We start from the raw sequence: 19,300 nt of genomic DNA, 5'->3' as shown, positions 1-19,300 counted from the left end.
ACCAGACCAATTTTCTCTATTTAGATCCCACATAATACCTTAAAATTTATTTATTAAATTGCGACACATTGACAAGATATTCAAAAACATTCAGTAAATATATTAACATACATGTATAAATACCTAAGAAAATACAAAAACTATGGTACTTCATCACAGTCTTCCGCTATAGCCATATTATTTTTACAAAACCGCCATTGTCTTCCTACAACCGGCTTGCCCAAAGAATTAAAAAAATCCTAAATTTTTGTATATAAATCAGACAACATGAACCAACGCTACCAGAAGAACAGGGAGAAAATGGAGGACTCGGGGCTTCAAAACGCTGCTCCCACTTCGGACACATCTTGCCATCACCTGCGTGATCGTTCCATTGACGGGTTTTGGACTTTGAGCCGTATGGCAGAATGACTCGCTAGCGCAGCCCATAATGGTGGTACTTCCTGAAAGATATTACGGAAGGGAGTTACAAAAAAAACTGAATTTTTCCATTAAAAGGGTTTACCCACTAAGAATATTTATGACTTACACACAAGATAAGTGACAAACATATGATCGCTGGCCAGGAGCCCATTGTAGTGATCGGTGGGGGTCCCAGTGATTGACCACCAGCGAACATACATTTAACACCTATCCTGTGTGTAGGTGATAAATATTCTTAGTGGAAATGCCCCTTTAAAAACACATTCTCGTCTACACATTTACATGTCAAGACTTAAATGGGTTGTCTAGGATTAGAAAACATGGCTGCTTCCTGCCAAACAGTGCCACACTTGTCCACAGGTTATATAGGGTATTGCAACATAGTCCATGGACTGGTGTGGAGTTGTTTATGGAAGCCATGTTTGTCCTGTACAAGCTCTTTGCTTTATAGTAATTATTTAAAGTAAATCACTCAAAATCTGGTTGCCCTTGGAAACAGACCGCAGTTTAGCCCCATCATGTTGTCAGACTAAACAGCGGATGTCTAAATGTATAGATGTCAGTTGAGCCCCGCACACAAATCGGGAAATGGTCACTCTAGGTAAAAGCCAACCATAGGCCAACTGCGTACCTAGAGATTGGCCCTATAGCAGTGGTGTGCCCTATGCTGGGATTGAACTCCTTCCCTTGCTTGCATTGATAAAGCAGTTACAAGGAGCTGCCTTTAGGGTGAGCTCACAGCATACAGATTTATACAGCTCCCATAGAGTTCAATACTAGTTTCATAAATGCATATGCAGCTAGCTCCCCTAGTGGTGTCTGCAGGCAGACAGAATTATATAAAATCGATCAAATAGATAAACAGAGCTCCACTATACAGACAGATTATGAAATTGGGTCCAAAAAAAGGTGGATATTATCTTCAATAGAAGACATAGTGCATTTGGCAGAGCTCTCAAGGGAGTTAAAGTAAATTACTGTATATGCCCTCATCATAGACCTGAAGAGTACGGTGGTCGGGACACTCATCCAATTGGTTTGACATAGCGATCTGACTTTTTTTCCCTTATGACCAGCTTTGAGCAGCATTTATCATTTGCAGACACTTACCTGTGCCACTCTTTACCTCGTAAACTGCACAGTACGTCTCATCTCCAGTACAGTTTCTTAAACTTGAGGAAGGACATTTTCTTTTACCATGGACAACGCAGACGGGACATTGGATCTTGTTTTCTAACTTTTTCCCCTCAGTTACTGAAAGTAGAGAAAGTGTTACTTATTGCAGTTTTTTCATCTGTGACATGGGCAAAGCACACAAATGCGGAAGATCCGGAAGATGAGCGGTCCCGGTGTATTTCTTGCGATGGAGTTTTGGCTGGATTCATGTCAGTGAGTTTGTCTACCCATGAGCAGGTTTCCTAGTGCCTGGAAAACCCCCCTCTGAGCAATTAGGTATTAAAAATATTGATGCCAATAGGGAGAGCTCACTGCTTATGAATTCTAAAGTTTATTAGCTGTAAAAATCCCAATGCAATGAGCTCCCCCTAGTGGCAGTAGCAGGAAGACAGAATTTTATCATGTCATACTCTGGATGAGTATAGGTAACCAGGGGATTTGGAGCTCTGTATAGTTTAAGAAAAAAATCTAATACCCCCTTATTAACTGCTTCATCTTAGACCACCAGAGGTATTCGGTATTAACCACTAAAACACCAGGAGGAGGACTGGAATACTATCACTATTATGTAATTTGCATAGAAAGTTGGCAAGTCTGTGTGATGAGGGGCATTTTGCAGTCCCTGTTGTGGCATCAACGCATTTGGAAGCCGCCCCTTTAAAAATGGGCTGGTGTGATAAACGTATTCATGGCTGGGGTCTGCACCGTGAAGAAGTCAGTTTTAAGCACCATGTTTTATTTCAGATTAAAGGGAGTCTCAGTGGATGAACAGGAACAAGTTCGAGACGTGTGAACATGTGCCAGAACGCACGAGTAGAATATCAATAGAGACCAGATTTATTTCCCATGAGGTTCGAGATTCCGGTACTCACAGGTCGGTTTTTGCGGGGTGCAGGAGTCCGTATCACAGCAGGTAATACGCGTTTCAGTGGACAGTAAGCTGGTCATGCTGCCCGTGGAGTTACATCGATCAGCATCTCCACAGTCTCTCTCAAACGTAAAAGTTTTCTGTTCATCTAAAGAAAAAGAAAAAAATAAATTACATCCATTAACAAAAGTAAAAACACTCAATTACGCCTTTGCCAATGTGTGATCCTGACCTTAAAGGTAGGAACACACACAACGTATTCAGTGCAGATACACAGGCTGCGCAGTGTATATCCGCCCTGAACACCACAGGGAACGCCGTCCGGAAAGTGGCACCACATTGTGATGTGTTTTTCCGGCGGAATTTCTGCTGCGAAGCGGCGCCGGAAAAAAACTGCTCATACTTACCCCCTCCCTCTTCTCGGCATGTAGTCTAGTCCGGCCCCCTACGATGATGTTGCAGGCCATGTGACACTGCAGCATGTGATTGGCTGCAGCAGTCACATGGCCTGCATCATCATCCAGGGAGGATGGGCTGGAGAAGAAGCAGGGAACTCTGGGTAAGTATAACCTATTTTTTTCTTGCTTGTGATTTTTGCAGCACATCGCTGTGATTCCGCTGCAAATATCGCAACAGACACTGCTTTGTTGCGGTTTTAAGCACCCCATTGAATTCAATGAGGAAAACCTGCAACAGAAGAGTTGCGTATCCGCAGAACTAATGGTCATGCTGCGGTTGAAGTAACCGCACTGCAGGTCAATTTGTGTGAAGTTTTTTCGGCGGATATTTTCCGCAGTGTGGGGACGAGATTTATTGAAATTCAGCCACTCTGCTGCTACTGTAATATGCTGCAGATTTTCTGCAATTAATCAATTTCAGGAAATCCGCAGTGTTTACTCTGTGTGTGTTCCTACCCTAAAGGAGCTGTACCATTACCTTTTTGTTAAGGGTCCACTGACCAGATGCTAATCACAGGTGTCCCTACTAGGTCCCTCAGCAATCAGCTGTAATCTGTCTGGCAGTAAGTGCTCAGTTCCCCTGCAGCTCCCCCACAGGGAAACTGAAGTATTGCACACTTCCCATTGAATTCAAGTAACTAGGTCTGCGAGAACATTGGATGCAGTTACGTAGAGGCACTTACCAGCCGCTGTAGTTTGAGTAATGGTTGACATGCAGAGTTCATCTTCAGTACAGTTCCTCGCTTTGCCATTGCAGGAGGTCATCGTGTTGTGCGTGCATTGTACGCAAACCAAGCTGAGCACTTCATATAAAAAAAATAGTAATTGTGGTTATTTAACCCTTTACTGCGGATTAGAAATGTCTAGCATCATACAAACCCCATTCTTACATAGATATATAGAACCTTTTTGCATTGATATCCCATTGAATCCCCCCCCCCACACCTTCTTGGTAAAAATCTATTTTAATGGAGGAGCCTGGATTACCAATTCAAGAATATTACAATGAAGCTGCCAAAAAAATAAAACAAAAAATGAGTGCATAAAGAAGCAGGACCCTTACCTGTAGAATCCAGGCTTAAAGCAAACAAGACAAAGAGGAGACGAACGGTCATTGTGAGGATGAGGAGGAATGGTCAAGAGGACGGTTCCCAGCTCCCTGCAGTTTAATAGCAAGATCTTAGAGCCACGGAAAAGCGAGTGCATTTCACTAAATCATACTCCGACTGTCAAGATTTCTTTGGGTCTTTCCAATGGGCACCCCTAAGGATAGTGGCCAAGGAGTCAGATGCGACCACAGACCTTCACACCTAACGCTGGCCATTCACTGACTTTTGATCATCCAGAACGTGGCCGATCGATCGATCATCCGTGGGATCATTCGCAGTGTCTATCCCAAGAGCAACATACTGGCTGATCAGGGAGTCAGGCTTTTTAAAAAAAACAAAAAACAAAACAGGCTCCCCAAGGCCCAGCGCAAAGTGGCAAGTGATCCACTGATCATACCATAAACAGGTAGTTTCAGCTGACCATTGTCAACATTTTTTAACCAAGCTGATTCGAATTATGGCAGATAAGTCGACCATTGGCAATCAAACAGCTAGATTGAGAACGATGGTCAGCCGACTAATCGCATGTTTATGGCGAGCTTTAGGCTTGGGCTCCAAAAGGACATGGAGGCTGCAGTAATGCTGCAATTTAGGGGAAAATTCACATGTAGCAGTTAAGGTGCTGCTTAAATCCACTGCAAAAAAAACAAAACAAAAACGTGAAAAACTGCATGCGGTTTTATGTTTTCTTTTTTCCAGTAGGGTTGCATTTCTTTACCGCAATGAAAAAATAAGGCACAAAATGCAGTTTTGCACCTGCTATGTGTGAATATACCCTGTATCTCACAGTTGACCAAGTATTTGCCTCTATGGGTGTATTCACACAGGGCATTTTTTTGAAAGTTGACTCTTTCCTATATAGCTATCCTCCCTTTATGATCCACTCCTGGCTGGGACTTCAGAAACTGCGCTGTGTGAAGAGGGCTTAAGGCTTCGTTCACATCTACGTTGGAGGCCCCATTAGAGATCCGGTCCAAAACGCTGGACAAAATATTACAGCACGTTGTGCGGTTTTGTCCAATTAAACCACAGTTGCCTGGCGGAAAGTCAATCGGTTCAGTCAGCGCGGATGGTGCCCGTCATGCAACAGATCTGGTCCTACTTGTATTTGTTACTCTGCTCCAATGACTGAGCAGAACTGAAACACTGAATACAGACGTGAACGAGGCCAAAGAGCGCTATTCAGTATAGGATGGGACGTCGACACTCGTAATTCACACCATACTTGTCAAACATGAGAAACTACACGCCAAAACACTACACACTACCAAACCACCAAAAAGCTGCCGATCTGGGATAACAAGAAGGCAAAAAGGGACAACAATCTGGAATTCTCCCATTGTACTGATCAGAACAGGAACAGGAGGAGTCACATAGGGTTAAATACAAAAACGACTCTTTTTCTTTACATTTTACTTCCACAACACACGTTCTACTGAAACATAGTAACAAACCCTCCACATCCTACTCACCTCAAGCAGCACAGAGGACTCCCATAATCTCCTTATCTACTGCGGTTGAAGAAAGTGGAGCCGCAGAGAGGGCGTGACCTCCAATTTATCAACCACATTCAGCTGCATTGGTGATGATGAACTATAGGGTTAAATGTTTTATCAACGTACAGAATAAGGCTATGTTCACACGCTTAACCAAAAACGTCTGAGAATACGACGCTGTTTTCAAGGGATAACAGCTTTTGATTTTCAGAAGTTTTTTTAGCAACTCGCGTTTTTGGGGCGTTTTTTACGGCCGTTTTTGGAGCTGTTTTTCTATAGAGTCAATGAAAAACAGCTTAAAAAACGTCCCAACAAGTGACATGCACTTCTTTTTCGCGGCCGTTTTTTTACGCGGCTGTTTTTAAAAATGGCCCGTCTGCTGCCGATTTTTCGGCCGTTTACGACCCTAAAGATGGCCTAAAATAAGCCGTGTGAACATACCCTTAGGGTCCATTCACACGTTGCTGTTGAGGTGCTGTTAGAACTGCATCAGAAAACCACATGCGGTTTTCTATACGCACCTCAACCACAATGTGTGAATAGACCCTTAAGACGCATTTACATCAGATATTTTGGTAAAAAAAAGCATAAAAAAATCAATGTAAAACCGTGAGCTGAATTCCCGCGGCTTTTACAGGTGAAACGGTAAAATAAATATGTTTAAACTGCAAAGAAACGCATTGCAAAACCGCAGCAGTTTGTGTTTTTTTTGCTGCGATTTTTGGGCAGACAAAGGTCTCATGTAAATGCGCCGATAGGGTATATTCAGACGTAGCGGTCATGAGGCGGTTCTGCTGCAACTTTGCAAAAACTGTGGCATTTGCTGCGTTTTTGCGGCAGTCGCAGTAAAAAAGCGACTTGACCGCACCTGAATAAGGCCTTAGGGTGCATTTAAATTAGATGTTTTTGGCTGCACAAAAAAAAAACATAAAAACGCAGCGAAAACGCACGTGGTTTTGCCAAAAATTGCGCGGTTTTGCGATGTGGTTTCCAGTTGCACCTGTTTTCAGTAGAAGCACATTTATTTTACAGTTTCATCTGTAAAAACCCACTTCGCAAGCCACGGAAATTTGGCACCCGGTTTTATCGTGATTTTTCATGCGTTTTTTACTGCGCGGCCAAAAACGTCTCCTCTAAATGCACCCTCATATTCACACAGTGCAGTTTTGGTGCAGTTCTTGAAGCCACAACAAGAGTGGACTCAAAAAAGTAGAACCTTTTCTATATACTTTCCCTTTCTTCATGATCCACTCCTGATTGTGGCTACAAAAATTGCATAAAAAAACTGCGCCAAAATTGCACTTTGTGAATAAGACCTTTGTGTTTTTGTTGCGTTTTTACAGATTTTTTTTGTTTGTCTGACAGCTATCTAAAGTTTATGACCGGCTTAACACATGACTGCAGGATCAGACTTCCCACAGGGTTTGTTTATTGACTGTAACCATGGAGACACATAGGTCTGCATAGGAGTATATACACAAAACGGCAGGAAATTTTTAATCAAAACTATTTGCAAAGTTGCACATCTTTTTAATGTCAACTGAATGGCAAAAGGACCTATAGATACGACACAGTATATGTTTACATCCTTTTTTCGTGAACCCGGGCTTGTCCTTTCCTGCAATTCCCCTGATTGCCACCACATTATTTCTGTACGGGGAAAAAACTGAACACCTGATCTCTGCTCACAGTCTGCAGTTCTGTACAGACGACGGCCGTATCACCGACACCATGAAGACCTCGGTCGCTGTATGCGCCATCTCTGCCTTTATATCTGCAGGTGAGTGAGGACACTTTACACTTTATATTAGGGAACTGTATGATTAGTAATTCCCTCCAATAAATCTTTTACGGACCCTCTTTAAGTAGACAATACACAAGGCAGCAATGGGGAGTTCCATGTTCTTCAGATGCTGCCCCTTTAAAAATGACCGTTTTTCACGTCCGAGTTTCCCCACCTTCGTCTGTATTCGGCCTTAGGGCAAGTTCCCACGTGACAAACTTGCTGCAATTTTTCTTTAGAAAGTGACCGAAATATATTTTACTGTCCGGTTTGCAAAATAAATGGCACAAAAAACGCAATGTGTGAACAGAACTTAAAGAGGCTCTGTCACCAGATTTTGCAACCCCTATCTGCTATTGCAGCAGATAGGCGCTGCAATGTAGATTACAGTAACGTTTTTATTTTTAAAAAACGAGCATTTTTGGCCAAGTTATGACCATTTTTGTATTTATGCAAATGAGGCTTGCAAAAGTCCAAGTGGGTGTGTTTAAAAGTAAAAGTACAACTGGGCGTGTATTATGTGTGTTACATCGGGGCGTGTTTACTACTTTTACTAGCTGGGCGTTGTGACTAGAAGTATCATCCACTTCTCTTCAGAACGCCCAGCTTCTGCCAGATCACGCTGTGACGTCACTCACAGGTCCTGCATCGTGTCAGACGAGCGAGGACACATCGGCACCAGAGGCTACAGATGATTCTGCAGCAGCATCGGCGTTTGCAGGTAAATCGATGTAGCTACTTACCTGCAAACGCTGATGCTGCTGCAGAATCAACTGTAGCCTCTGGTGCCGATGTGGCCGACACGATGCAGGACCTGTGAGTGACGTCACAGATCTGCACTGCCAGAAGCTGGGCGTTCTGAAGAGAAGTGGATGATACTTCTCATCAGAACGCCCAGCTAGTAAAAGTAGTAAACACGCCCCGATGTACGCACATAATACACGCCCACTTGGACTTTTACTTTTCAACACGCCCAGTTGTACTTTTGCAAGCCTCATTTGCATAACTACAAAAATGGTCATAACTTGGCCAAAAATGCTCGTTTTTTTTAAATAAAAACGTTACTGTAATCTACATTGCAGCGCCTATCTGCTGCAATAGCAGATAGGGGTTGCAAAATCTGGTGACAGAGCCTCTTTAAAAGGTGCAAACGAGGGAATTAGACAATCCCCTGATATAATGTTCAACGTGGTCCCAAAATGAATCATATACCTATAGAAACGCTGCGTGCCACCCTATAGCTTTGCGTTATTCATGGACTCCTATTTATATGGCCGTATTACAACCTCTAAGTTGTCCTGTGCTTTAATAGGGTACCCATAGACTTTTTCAGATGCGTCCATCAGACATCGAATTACAAAGGCGTCCTCCCCAAGAAGAATTGATTGTAGGGGTGAATATCTCCAACATACAGTCCCTCCAGTTTTGTGTCTCGAGACAAACCGAGGTGCGGAGCTTTGAGAAATCCAAATAAGGGTGTATTCACACAGTGCGGTTTTGCCGCACGGTGGAAAAATCGTGGAAAACTTGTGTAATTTTTTTTTTGCAAAACCACACCGTATGAGTCCACCCTTACAACTCCTACCCTGGTTGAGTCATATTCACATCTGGGAGCTTTTCCTTCTCCATTCAATGCTATATATTTAGTCCAGGATCACACACACAATTTTGATGCAGTTTTTGCAAAAGTCGTAAAACACAAAAAACCTCTACATATGTGGTATCGTCGTAATCATACTGACCCATAGAATAAAGGCAATGTATTATTTACGCCGCACAGTGAACGGCGTCAATTTAAAACGCATAGAACAATGGTGGAATTTCAGTTTTTTTTTCTATTCCCTCTAAAAAAAAGTTAATAAAAGTTAATAGAAAAATTATATGTACCCAAAAATGGTGCTATTAAAAAGTACAACTAATCCCGCAAAAAACAAGTCCTCATACAGCTATGTCGACGGAAAAATAAAAACGTTATAGCTCTTTGAATGCGACTATAGAAAAACGAAAAAATATATATATATCTAGGTCATTAGGGCCTAGGGGCCTGTTCACATCAGCGTTGGCTTTCCGTTCAGGGGTTCCGTCGGAGGTTTCCATCGGGTGAACCCCTCAACGGAAAGCCAAACGGAAACTTCAGCTTCCGTTTGCATCATTATTGAAATCAATGGTGACGGAAACCTTACTAATGGTTTCCGTTTGTCACCGTTCCGGCAGGTTTTTGTTTTTTTCGACGGAATCAATAGCGCAGTCGACTGCGCTATTTATTCCGCTAAGGTTTTAGTTTGGCTTTCCATTGAGGGGTTCACCCGACGGAAACCTCCGACAGAACCCCTGAACGGAAAGCCAACGCTGATGTAAACAGGCCCTAAAATAGGCTGTCCACTAAGGGGTTAAGACCTAGACTGGTTTGACATGGTTGTAATATTGCCACATCAACCGGACGCCCTATGGTTCTACTAAACCGTACTTAGATCCCCGGAGGACTTTATTCAATGGTAGAATGGAGATCCAGGAGCCGTATTACAAGCACGTGAGGCTCCTTCATTAGCTATATCTTCCCTGATGTCTTTCCGCAATGTTTCATAGTATTATATTCCTCTTACAGCTTCTTGCCTTCAATGCATGTCCTGTATTTGGATTTTAAAAAAAGCTTCCCGAGAATCCTACCCCGTCGAATTGATCCCCACATCGACCTATGAGGGATTTGTCGAAGGACAACCTTTCTGTTTAGGAGTCAACCTCTCCTGTTCTTCGCCGGAAGATGTCTGCGGTTCTGTATACATGATAACGACAAAATGTGAGTTCAGCTTAAAAATATTAAAGGAGTTGTCTTGTTTAGAATACACATTTTTATGTACCCTATTAGGAAATTAGAGTATAGTCTGGATCCTCATCAATATGCAGACAACCCATTGATATGAACGTACACTTTGTAATACTTAAGTTCCCCTGTGGTGGTGCTGCAGGGAAATGTAACACTTCCTGCCAGGTTTCCCCACAGATTACATCTGATCGCTGAGTTGCGAGCTGGAGGAGAGTTTGTGATGAGTTCATTATCAAGGGATTTCTCTTACAAGTAGGAAGTGTACAAAGTGGACAACCCCTTCAATTAAATACGGTCACATGACTTTCTTATTCAAGGACATTTCTTGTTAGGTTTCTGTTGCATTTTGGTAGGTGCCATTCAATCATTCCATAATAATAATTCACCCGCTGAATGGTATGTTGTTAAAAATTCTATTTTTCCGTTTATTAGTTATATGTTACTGGTGACAATCAATATGGCCGCCACAGTGGTAGTCACCTAATCCAGAATGACATATCTGTCTAGTTAGGCAGTTATACAGTCCCCAATCCAATATCATAGCATAACAAGTCAAATTTGATATTCAGGTGTATGAGAAAGCTAGGTGACATAGGTTGTGTTGAAATTGTGGTTGTCTCAATATAAAATTGTCTTGTATGATACATTTTAAATACACTGCTAGGGTACTCTGAGTTAATAGAGGGGGAGCTTTCCCCATCTAGCACCCAGGGCCGGCCTTAGGGTAGATGGCGCCCCGTGCGAAATTATCTTTCGGCGCCCCACGCCATTATAAAAAATGCCCCATAAAAAAGCATAATTCCTCCCCACAGTATAATGCCCTATATAGTGCCCCCACAGTGTAATGCCCCTTTAGTGCCCCACACACAGAATAATAATAATATTTAATAATGTAATATATTATTACACCTTCAAGGACACAGTATTTAGTCCTCTAATTGTGCCCACACAGTGTTATGCCCCCTAAGTGCCACACACATTATATTGCCCCCTGTAGTGCCCCTACACAGTATGATGTCCTCCACAGAGTATAATGCCCCCACAGCCACCCTAGTAGAAAGTTCCCCCTGTAGATTGTGCCGTACAGCTTCCCTGTAGACAGTGCCATAATCCCCCACCTCCTCCTTGTAGACAGTGCCATACAGCCCCCATCTGCCCCTTGTAGTGTCATACAGCCCCCATCTGCCCCTTGTAGTGCCATACAGCCCCCCATCTGCCCCTTGTAGTGCCATACAGCCCCCCATCTGCCCCTTGTAGTGTCATACAGCCCCACCTCCCTCTTGTACACAGTGCCCCCCACCGCCCCTTTGTAGAAAGTGACATACAGCCCCAACCTCCCCCTTGTAGACAGTGCCATACTGCCCCCCACCTCCACCTGACAGGATCCTTGCGTAGGCCGGCTTGATCCAGAGATGTCATCACGCCGACTGCGCAGGGATCCTGTCCCTGCGCCTCATAGGCTGCAGGCGCCTCTGTAGCCTGCTACAGAGTTTCCCAACCTTTTCGGACTTGAGCCACCCCTGGAAAAAAAAAATTCCTCAGGGCCCCCCTACCAAAAATTGTTTAGAGAAAGACAGAAAATAGCTAAAAATAAGCACTACATTCTTAGGGTATGTTCACACAGCATTTTTTGGAAGGCAGAAAAAATCTGCTTTTGAATTGACAGCGTTATTTGATGGGGTTTTTTTTGCGTTTTTTTTAAAGCTGTTGAAGCGAATGCAAAAGACGCAGCAAAAAAATCTCCAAACGAGCACCACAGCTATTTTCTTCCTACTATTAATTTCAATTGGAGGTCAGAGGTGGAAACCACTTGAAGACCATCAGCCCCCCCCCCCCACCACTCACAGTAAAATGACCATCAGCCCCCCACTCACAGTGAAATAACCATCAGCCCCCCACTCACAGTGAAATAACCATCAGCCCCCCACTCACAGTAAGGCTGGGTTCACACACACTATTTACGGACGTAATTCGGGCGTTTTAGCCCCGAATTACGTCCGAAAATGCGGCTCAAAAGCGTTGGCAAAGATCTGCCCATTCATTTGAATGGGTCTTACGATATTCTGTGCCGACGGTCATTTTTGCGCCCGCGTCAAAGAAAAGCCTGTCACTTCTTGAGACGTAATTGGAGCAGTTTTCCCTTGACTCCATAGAAAAACAGCTCCAGTTACGTCCGTAATGGACGCAGCGAAAAGCGCCTGCACATGCCATTACGGCTGAAATTCCGTAGCCATTTTCTCCTGAAAACAGCTCCGTAATTTCATCTGTAACGGAGGCTGCCGTGTGAACATACCCTAAAATGACCATCAGCCCGCCACTCACAGTAAAACTACCATCAGCCCCACACTCACAGTAAAACTACCATCAGCCCCCACTCACAGTAAAACTACCATCAGCCCCCCACTCACAGTAAAACTACCATCAGCCCCCACTCACAGTAAAACTACCATCAGCCCCCCACTCACAGTAAAACTACCATCAGCCCCCACTCACAGTAAGGCTGGGTTCACACGTGGCGGAATTTCACTTAAATTCCGCTGCGGACACTCCGCAGCGTTAATCCGCAGCGGAGCCGTTTGTCCATTGACTTACACTTTAATTTAGCAGTGTTCGTTTAGACGAGGCGTAAAATTCCGCTGCGGAGCATAGGCTGCGGAGCGGAATTTGGTGTCCGCAGCATGCTCTGTCTGTTGCGGAGCAGTGGCGGACTCATGGCGGAATTTCTCCATTGACTTCAATGGAGATTCTAATTTCCGCAATGAAGTCCGCAGCTGTCATGCACATGTTATGTGTGCTGCGGATGCGTCTTGCTTTTTTAACTTGACATTTCTTCATTCTGGCTGGACCTATGTATTTCTAGGTCTACAGCCAGACTGAGGAAGTCAATGGGGCTCCCGTAATGACGGGAGCGTTGCTAGGAGACGTCAGTAAATAGTCACTGTCCAGGGTGCTGAAAGAGTTAAGCGATCGGCAGTAACTGTTTCTGCACCCGGGACAGTGACTACCGATCTCAATATACATGTATCTGTAAAAAAAAATGAAGTTCATACTTACCGAGAACTCCCTGCTTCTGTCTCCAGTCCGGCCTCCCAGGATGACGTTTCAGTCTAAGTGACGGCTGCAGCCAATCACAGGCTAATAACAGGCTGCAGCGGTCACATGGACTGCCGCGTCATCCAGGGAGGTCGGGCTGGATGCCGAAGGAGGGACGCGTCACCAAGACAACGGGCGGTAACTATGAATTTCTTTGACTTTCACAAGGGAAAGTGCTGTCCCTTCTCTCTATCCTGCACTGATAGGGAGAAGGGAAGCACTTTTACCGCAGTCCGCAGCAGCTAGTCCGCATCAATGTACTGCACATTTTGTGCAGATCCGCAGCAGAATCTGCAATGCAGATTCTGTGCGGCATTGATGCGGACAGTTGCGGAGGAAATCCGCCACGTGTGGTCATGCCCTAAAATGACCATCAGCCCCCCACTCACAGTAAAACTACCATCAGCCCCCACTCACAGTAAAATGACCATCAGCCCCCCACTCACAGTAAAACTACCATCAGCCCCCCACTCACAGTAAAATGACCATCAGCCCCCCACTCACAGATGCCCCCTGTAGGTCATGCCACACAGCCCCTTTGTAGGTATTAGGGATGTCACGACACCTGAATTTGGACTTCGATACCGATACTTTGTGTAGTATTGCAATTTCGATACCAAAATGATACTTTGCCAACAGTAATAAAAAAAAGTTCTTCCATTTTCTAATGTGAGGCGCGTGGTGTGATGATGAATTTAACCTCCATTTGCTTCACATTAATAGTAATTAACCCCATCATGTTTGTCAGTCATAATGGGTTAATGTGTGAGGTACATCATGGAGTTAATTACTATTAATGTGAGGCACATGGAGGTTAAATTCATCACACCTCGTGCCTCACATTAATAAGTGAAAGCAGTTTTTTTTTGTTTTTTTTACAGCGTACACATCATAAATGACGCAAAAAAATTGTTGTGCAGGTTATTACGGCCGCGCCAATACAGAATGTGTATATATTTTATGTATTGAGACTTATTTTAAGGTTTATTGTAAAAAAAAGGTGAAGGTGTATTTTTTTAAATTTAACATTACTTTATGTTTTTACTTTATTTTTAAACTTTAATATACTGGCATATATCAGATATATGCCAGTACATTAGCCGGTGTATGTATAGTACACAGGCAGTTGTTAGGACATACCTAAGTATGCCCTAACAACAGGAAATATGGTAAGACAGCCCTGGGGTCCTTCAATAGACCCTGGGCTGTCTGCCCATATATGGTATGGCCCTCAATCGCGTCACAGGGCAATCCAAGGGGCATCCCCCTCCTCACTTTCCCCTGAATGCTGCAGTCAGTTTTGATCGCAGCATTCAGGAGAATAGCGGCGGAGATGAGCGGTTTCTCTGATCTCCGCCGTTATAGAGCGGGGCTGTGGCTGTGTAATAGTCATTGCCCCGCTCCTGACAGAAGTGCGTGCGCGGTCAGCATGAGGTGATGCGGCCGGCGCTGCACTAATGAGCGGCGGCGCAGACACCAAAGACAGAACATGGGGGTGTTTTGCAGTGCGGCCGCCATGTTCTGTTTTCAGTGCCGCCGCTCATTAGTGCAGCGCTGGCCGCATCGCATCATCCTCGCGGCGCACTCTTGTCAGGACTCAGGAGCGGGGCAATGGCTGTATTAAACAGCCGCAGCCCCGCTCTCATTCATCATGTATTACTATACTTACCGGTGTGGCTCGAACCATATGGGGATGCACAGTATCGAAGTTTCGATGCAGTGTGCATCCCTAGTAAGTAGTGCCACAAATCCCCCCCTTGCCGCACAGCCCCCTTGTAGGTAGTGCCACACAGATCCCTTGTAGTGCCGCACAGCCCCCTTGTAGGTAGTGCCACACACACCCTTGTAGGTAGCACTCCCTTCCTGTAGATAGCGCCACTGTAGCTCCCTGTGGCTGGGGATTCCGCTCCTTGACGGAGTGCTTGATGTCCATATATGAACAGTGACATCGGGCAACTAACTCCTGAAGCGGAATCCCTGTACTCAGCGTTGCCGACGCTGTGACCGGGGATTCCACTCCAGGAGAAGCCCCTGACGTCTCTGTCCATTTAGTCGGGGGTGCTATCTACAGGGGTTCTGCAAAAAAACCTCCTCCTCCTCCTCACATCCACTTTGTGCTATGAGGAGGAGGAGAGAAAGCACATCCATGGCAGTTGTCCAGAGGAGTGTCGCGGCACCCCTGGAGGATTCACATGGGAACCTCATGTTGGGAACCACCAGCCTAGTAGATCACAGAGCAGTGAGATACCTCCCTGCTCTGCTATAGTGTTGAATAGTATCTGCGTCTTTAGCAGGGCCGTATTTACAACTCACGCTGCCCTAGGCACTAAAGCCTGAATATACCCCCATTACAGGCCTATTTACTTTATCCAATTATCATCATGATTCGCCAGTTTCTGACCAATTATAATGATATTTGGTCAGTGTTAACAAAGGAGAAGATCAATGATAAAAACTTTGCTTATCGTTAATCTCTAATGAGAAAAAAAAAGGTAATACACCCGGCCGTAGTCATGGCGATGCATATTCTGTTCTGAGCGTAGCACGGCCTCCAGGGATGACGATTCATCCCATGTGACAGCTGCAGCCAATCAAAGGCCAATCAAAGGCTGCAGCGGTCACATGGACTACAGCGTCATCGCAGGAGGCCGGGCTACGCTCAGAGAGAGAGAGGGACTATGGCCGGGAGTATTAGCTTTTTTTTAAATTTATTTCTGCAGTTTTTCCGCCCAAAAAACTGCACCAAAATTTGGTGCCGTTTTTCAGGTGAAATTCCCTGCGGTTCTCAGGATGTATACACTGTGTGGTTTTACGTATCCGCCCTGTGTGTTCCTACCCTTATAATCAAGTTGCTCTCCCCCACAAATATTATCTCTAAGGGCTTATTTAGACAAACGGGAATTATGTCCGTGCAATGCGCGTGATTTTCATGCGCGTCACACGGACCTATATTAGTCTACGGTGCCGTGCAGACATGTGCGTGATTTTTATGCTGCGTTGGTCCGCTGCGTAAAAGTCACGACATGTCCGTTCTTTGAGCGTTTTTTGCGCATCACGCACCCATTGAAGTCAATGGGTGCGTGAAAACCATGCATGCCGCACGGAAGCACTAACGTGCGAACAGCGTGATTCCCGCACCAGCTGTGAAAAGGATGAATGAAAACAGAAAAGCACCACGTGCTACAAACATCCAAATGGAGTGTCATAATGATGGCGGCTGCGCGAAAAGCACACAGCCGCGCATCATACGCTGCTGCCACACGGAGCTGTTAAATGCATTTTGCGCAGGCAAAACGCCGTGTTTTTTGCATGCGCAAAAGGCACACGCTCGTGTGAATCCAGCCTAAGAGTAAGGCCACACAGAGCGGCCCTGACACGGTCGCAACGCAGCTAACAACCACGCCGGCACAATGTTCAGTGCGGCTGTCAAACAGCCTGTTAGTGGCCGCACGTATTCCGGTTACATTCGCATGCGCACTGCCGCTCCATTCATTCTCTATGAGAGCGCCTGAGACAGCCGAGTGCAGTGTTCTGCTTTTTCCGGCGCTCCCATAGAGAATGGATAGGGTGTAAGCTGTTGTAATTTGCAAAATCGTGCAGCCATAAAGGGTGTATTAATTCATGGCCGCACGATTTTGCAGATAAAGGGACGGTTTACCTGCGTTAACGTGCGGCTATGAATTAATACACCCTTTATGGCCGAACGATTTTGCAAATTACAACAACTTACCTCCTATTCATTCTCTATGGGAGCGCCGGAAGAAGCAGAACACTGCACTCAGCTATCTCCGGCGCTCCCATAGAGAATGAATGGAGTGGTAGTGTGCATGCGAATGTAACCGGAATACCCCTTAACGAGGTATTTGACAGCCGCTCCTACATAGTGCCAGCGCGGTTGTTGGCCGCGTTGCGACAGTGTGAGGGCGCTCCGTGTGGCCGTACCCTAAAGAATCCTTTCTCCCCATACAGAACGCTACGTTCCCCTCCCCATGATTCATAATAAGCTCCTACACCACAAAATAAACTATACAGAAGTCCCCCTCCCCACAAAATACATTTATAAAGAATCCCCCACACTCCTATAGCATTTAGGGCAATGTCCCCTCCCCCACAAAATACATTTATAAAGAATCCCCCCACACTCCTATAGCATTTAGGGCAATGTCCCCTCCCCCACAAAATCGATCTGTAAAAAATACACTCAAATCACCTATAACCTAGTCTCCCCTCCCCCACAAAATCGATCTTTAAAAAAAAAAAAAACATCCTGTTACACATCACATAAAGCCCCCTCTCTCCCCCTCCCTCACACAGCACATAAATAGACATAGATTAAGCTAAAGCTGCTGCTCTTCTTACCTAACTCTGGAGCTCCGTGGAGGAGTCTTCTCTGTGGCAGCAGCACAGCAGGAAGGAGCTGCGTGAGGTGCTGAGTGTCTGTGACACTGCAGTACAGGCTGTGCTGATTGGTGGAGCAGACAGAAGCATCTGCTGCTCCTCCAATCAGCGCTCACTTCACGCAGCAGTGCAGAGGGAGGAACATTTCTCCTCTCTTCTGCTCGTAGCCACTGGCGCCCCCCTTACAGCATGGCGGCCGGCGCCCTGTGCGACCGCACATGTCGCACATAGCTAAGGCCGGCCATGCTAGCACCCTCATCAATTAGACTGAGCAGAGAAAAACTATAAAGAGTGTCTGCCTCTTTGGAGGACCTGGGAAGTCTATTCATTAAAAAGACAACCTATTGATTTAAATGAGAACGGTGTAATACTTTATTTCTCCTGTGGTGGCACTGCAGGAAAATTGAACACTTGCTACAGAGTTTCTCCACATATTACAGCTGTTTCCTAAGGGTTACTGCAGTGGGACACCCTGCGCAATGGACTCTTGAAAGCAAGACGTAAATTACCAAATTGGACAACCCCTTTAAGTAACTTTCAAATTTTAAAATAAACAAGACCTGGAGTAAAACTATTAGGCTTTCCTCGGGCTAATTTATCCACCTACACAGATCAAAGTCTAATAATTCTTTACGTTGAATAAAAGCTAAAATAATGAAAAAAAAAATAAAAATGGCTTATGTTGTTGTTTTCAATGAGCCATGCCTCAGGTCTACTGTTTTCACTGTGCCGTAGATAAACACATGGATGGCAGCTGCCGGACTCTCCGGGGAAGTTAATCATTCTCGTATCATAAGAGTGTGCAATGTAATCACCTCAAAGACACTCCAGATCCTAGACCACGTCTAGTGAGATCCCATTTAGAAAGGGTATGGGTCCTCTTTCTTCAACTAAATAAAAAGAAATTTGCATATTTAAAAAAAAAAAAAAAGTGTATTTAAACTTATTAGGCACTAGCCTCTTTGGGAAATGGTATTTTCTTTGTATTATTAAAAAAAACTTGTATATGATTTTTTCTTGTTACCCTATTGTGTGCTGGATATGTCCCAGGACTTATTTTTCTCTTTTTCTTTTCTTTTAACAATCAAAACTGGAATGGCACCGGTTTAGTATTTTCTTGAACCTTTGGTGTGGTCTTTGGATATCTTTTTTATGTACAAATACCAGTGCCACAATGTACAAATAACAGTGCCATACAGTGTACAAATAACAGTGCAATAGTGTACAAATAACAGTGCCATACAGTGTACACATAACAGTGCCATAGTGTACAAATAACAGTGCCATACAGTGTACAAATAGTGCCATACAGAGTACAAATAACAGTGCCATACAGTGTACAAATAACAGTGCAATACAGTGTACAAATAACTGCCACTATGTACAAATAACAGTGCCATACAGTGTACACATAACAGTGCCATAGTGTACAAATAGTGCCATACAGTGTACAAATAACAGTGCCATACAGTGTACAAATAACAGTTCAGTAGTGTACAAATAACAGTGCCATACAGTGCACAAATAACAGTGCAATACAGTGTACAAATAACTGCCACTATGTACAAATAACAGTGCCATACAGTGTACACATAACAGTGCCATAGTGTACAAATAGTGCCATACAGTGTACAAATAACAGTTCCATACAGTGTACAAATAACAGTGCAAT

At 44.5% G+C, this 19,300-nt stretch overlaps 1 protein-coding gene across 4 annotated transcripts; it reads right to left on the bottom strand.

Moving 5' to 3' along the window:
- Window positions 1–32: 32 nt before the first annotated feature.
- On the bottom strand, window positions 33–17,689 carry LOC142661491 (uncharacterized). 4 transcript variants are annotated; one of them, XM_075838896.1, is made up of 7 exons: window positions 17,590–17,676; window positions 9,981–10,086; window positions 3,989–4,084; window positions 3,609–3,728; window positions 2,472–2,615; window positions 1,534–1,677; window positions 33–443 (listed from the first exon to the last, which is right to left on the bottom strand). In XM_075838896.1, the coding sequence occupies exons 3-7, from the start codon at window positions 4,038–4,040 to the stop codon at window positions 259–261; spliced, it is 645 nt and encodes a 214-aa protein (XP_075695011.1). In that variant the 5' UTR covers window positions 4,041–4,084; window positions 9,981–10,086; window positions 17,590–17,676; the 3' UTR covers window positions 33–258. The 4 variants fall into 4 exon arrangements, with proteins under 4 accessions (XP_075695011.1, XP_075695010.1, XP_075695012.1 ...); XM_075838895.1 differs by lacking the exon at window positions 9,981–10,086 and having other exon boundaries at window positions 17,590–17,689; XM_075838897.1 differs by lacking the exon at window positions 3,989–4,084 and having other exon boundaries at window positions 17,590–17,677.
- Between the last annotated feature and the right edge of the window lie 1,611 nt (window positions 17,690–19,300).

This window comes from Rhinoderma darwinii, chromosome 10 (assembly GCF_050947455.1).
Source record: "Rhinoderma darwinii isolate aRhiDar2 chromosome 10, aRhiDar2.hap1, whole genome shotgun sequence".
Taxonomy (NCBI): Eukaryota; Metazoa; Chordata; class Amphibia; order Anura; family Rhinodermatidae; genus Rhinoderma; species Rhinoderma darwinii.
This window is presented reverse-complemented; position numbering and strand designations above follow the sequence as displayed.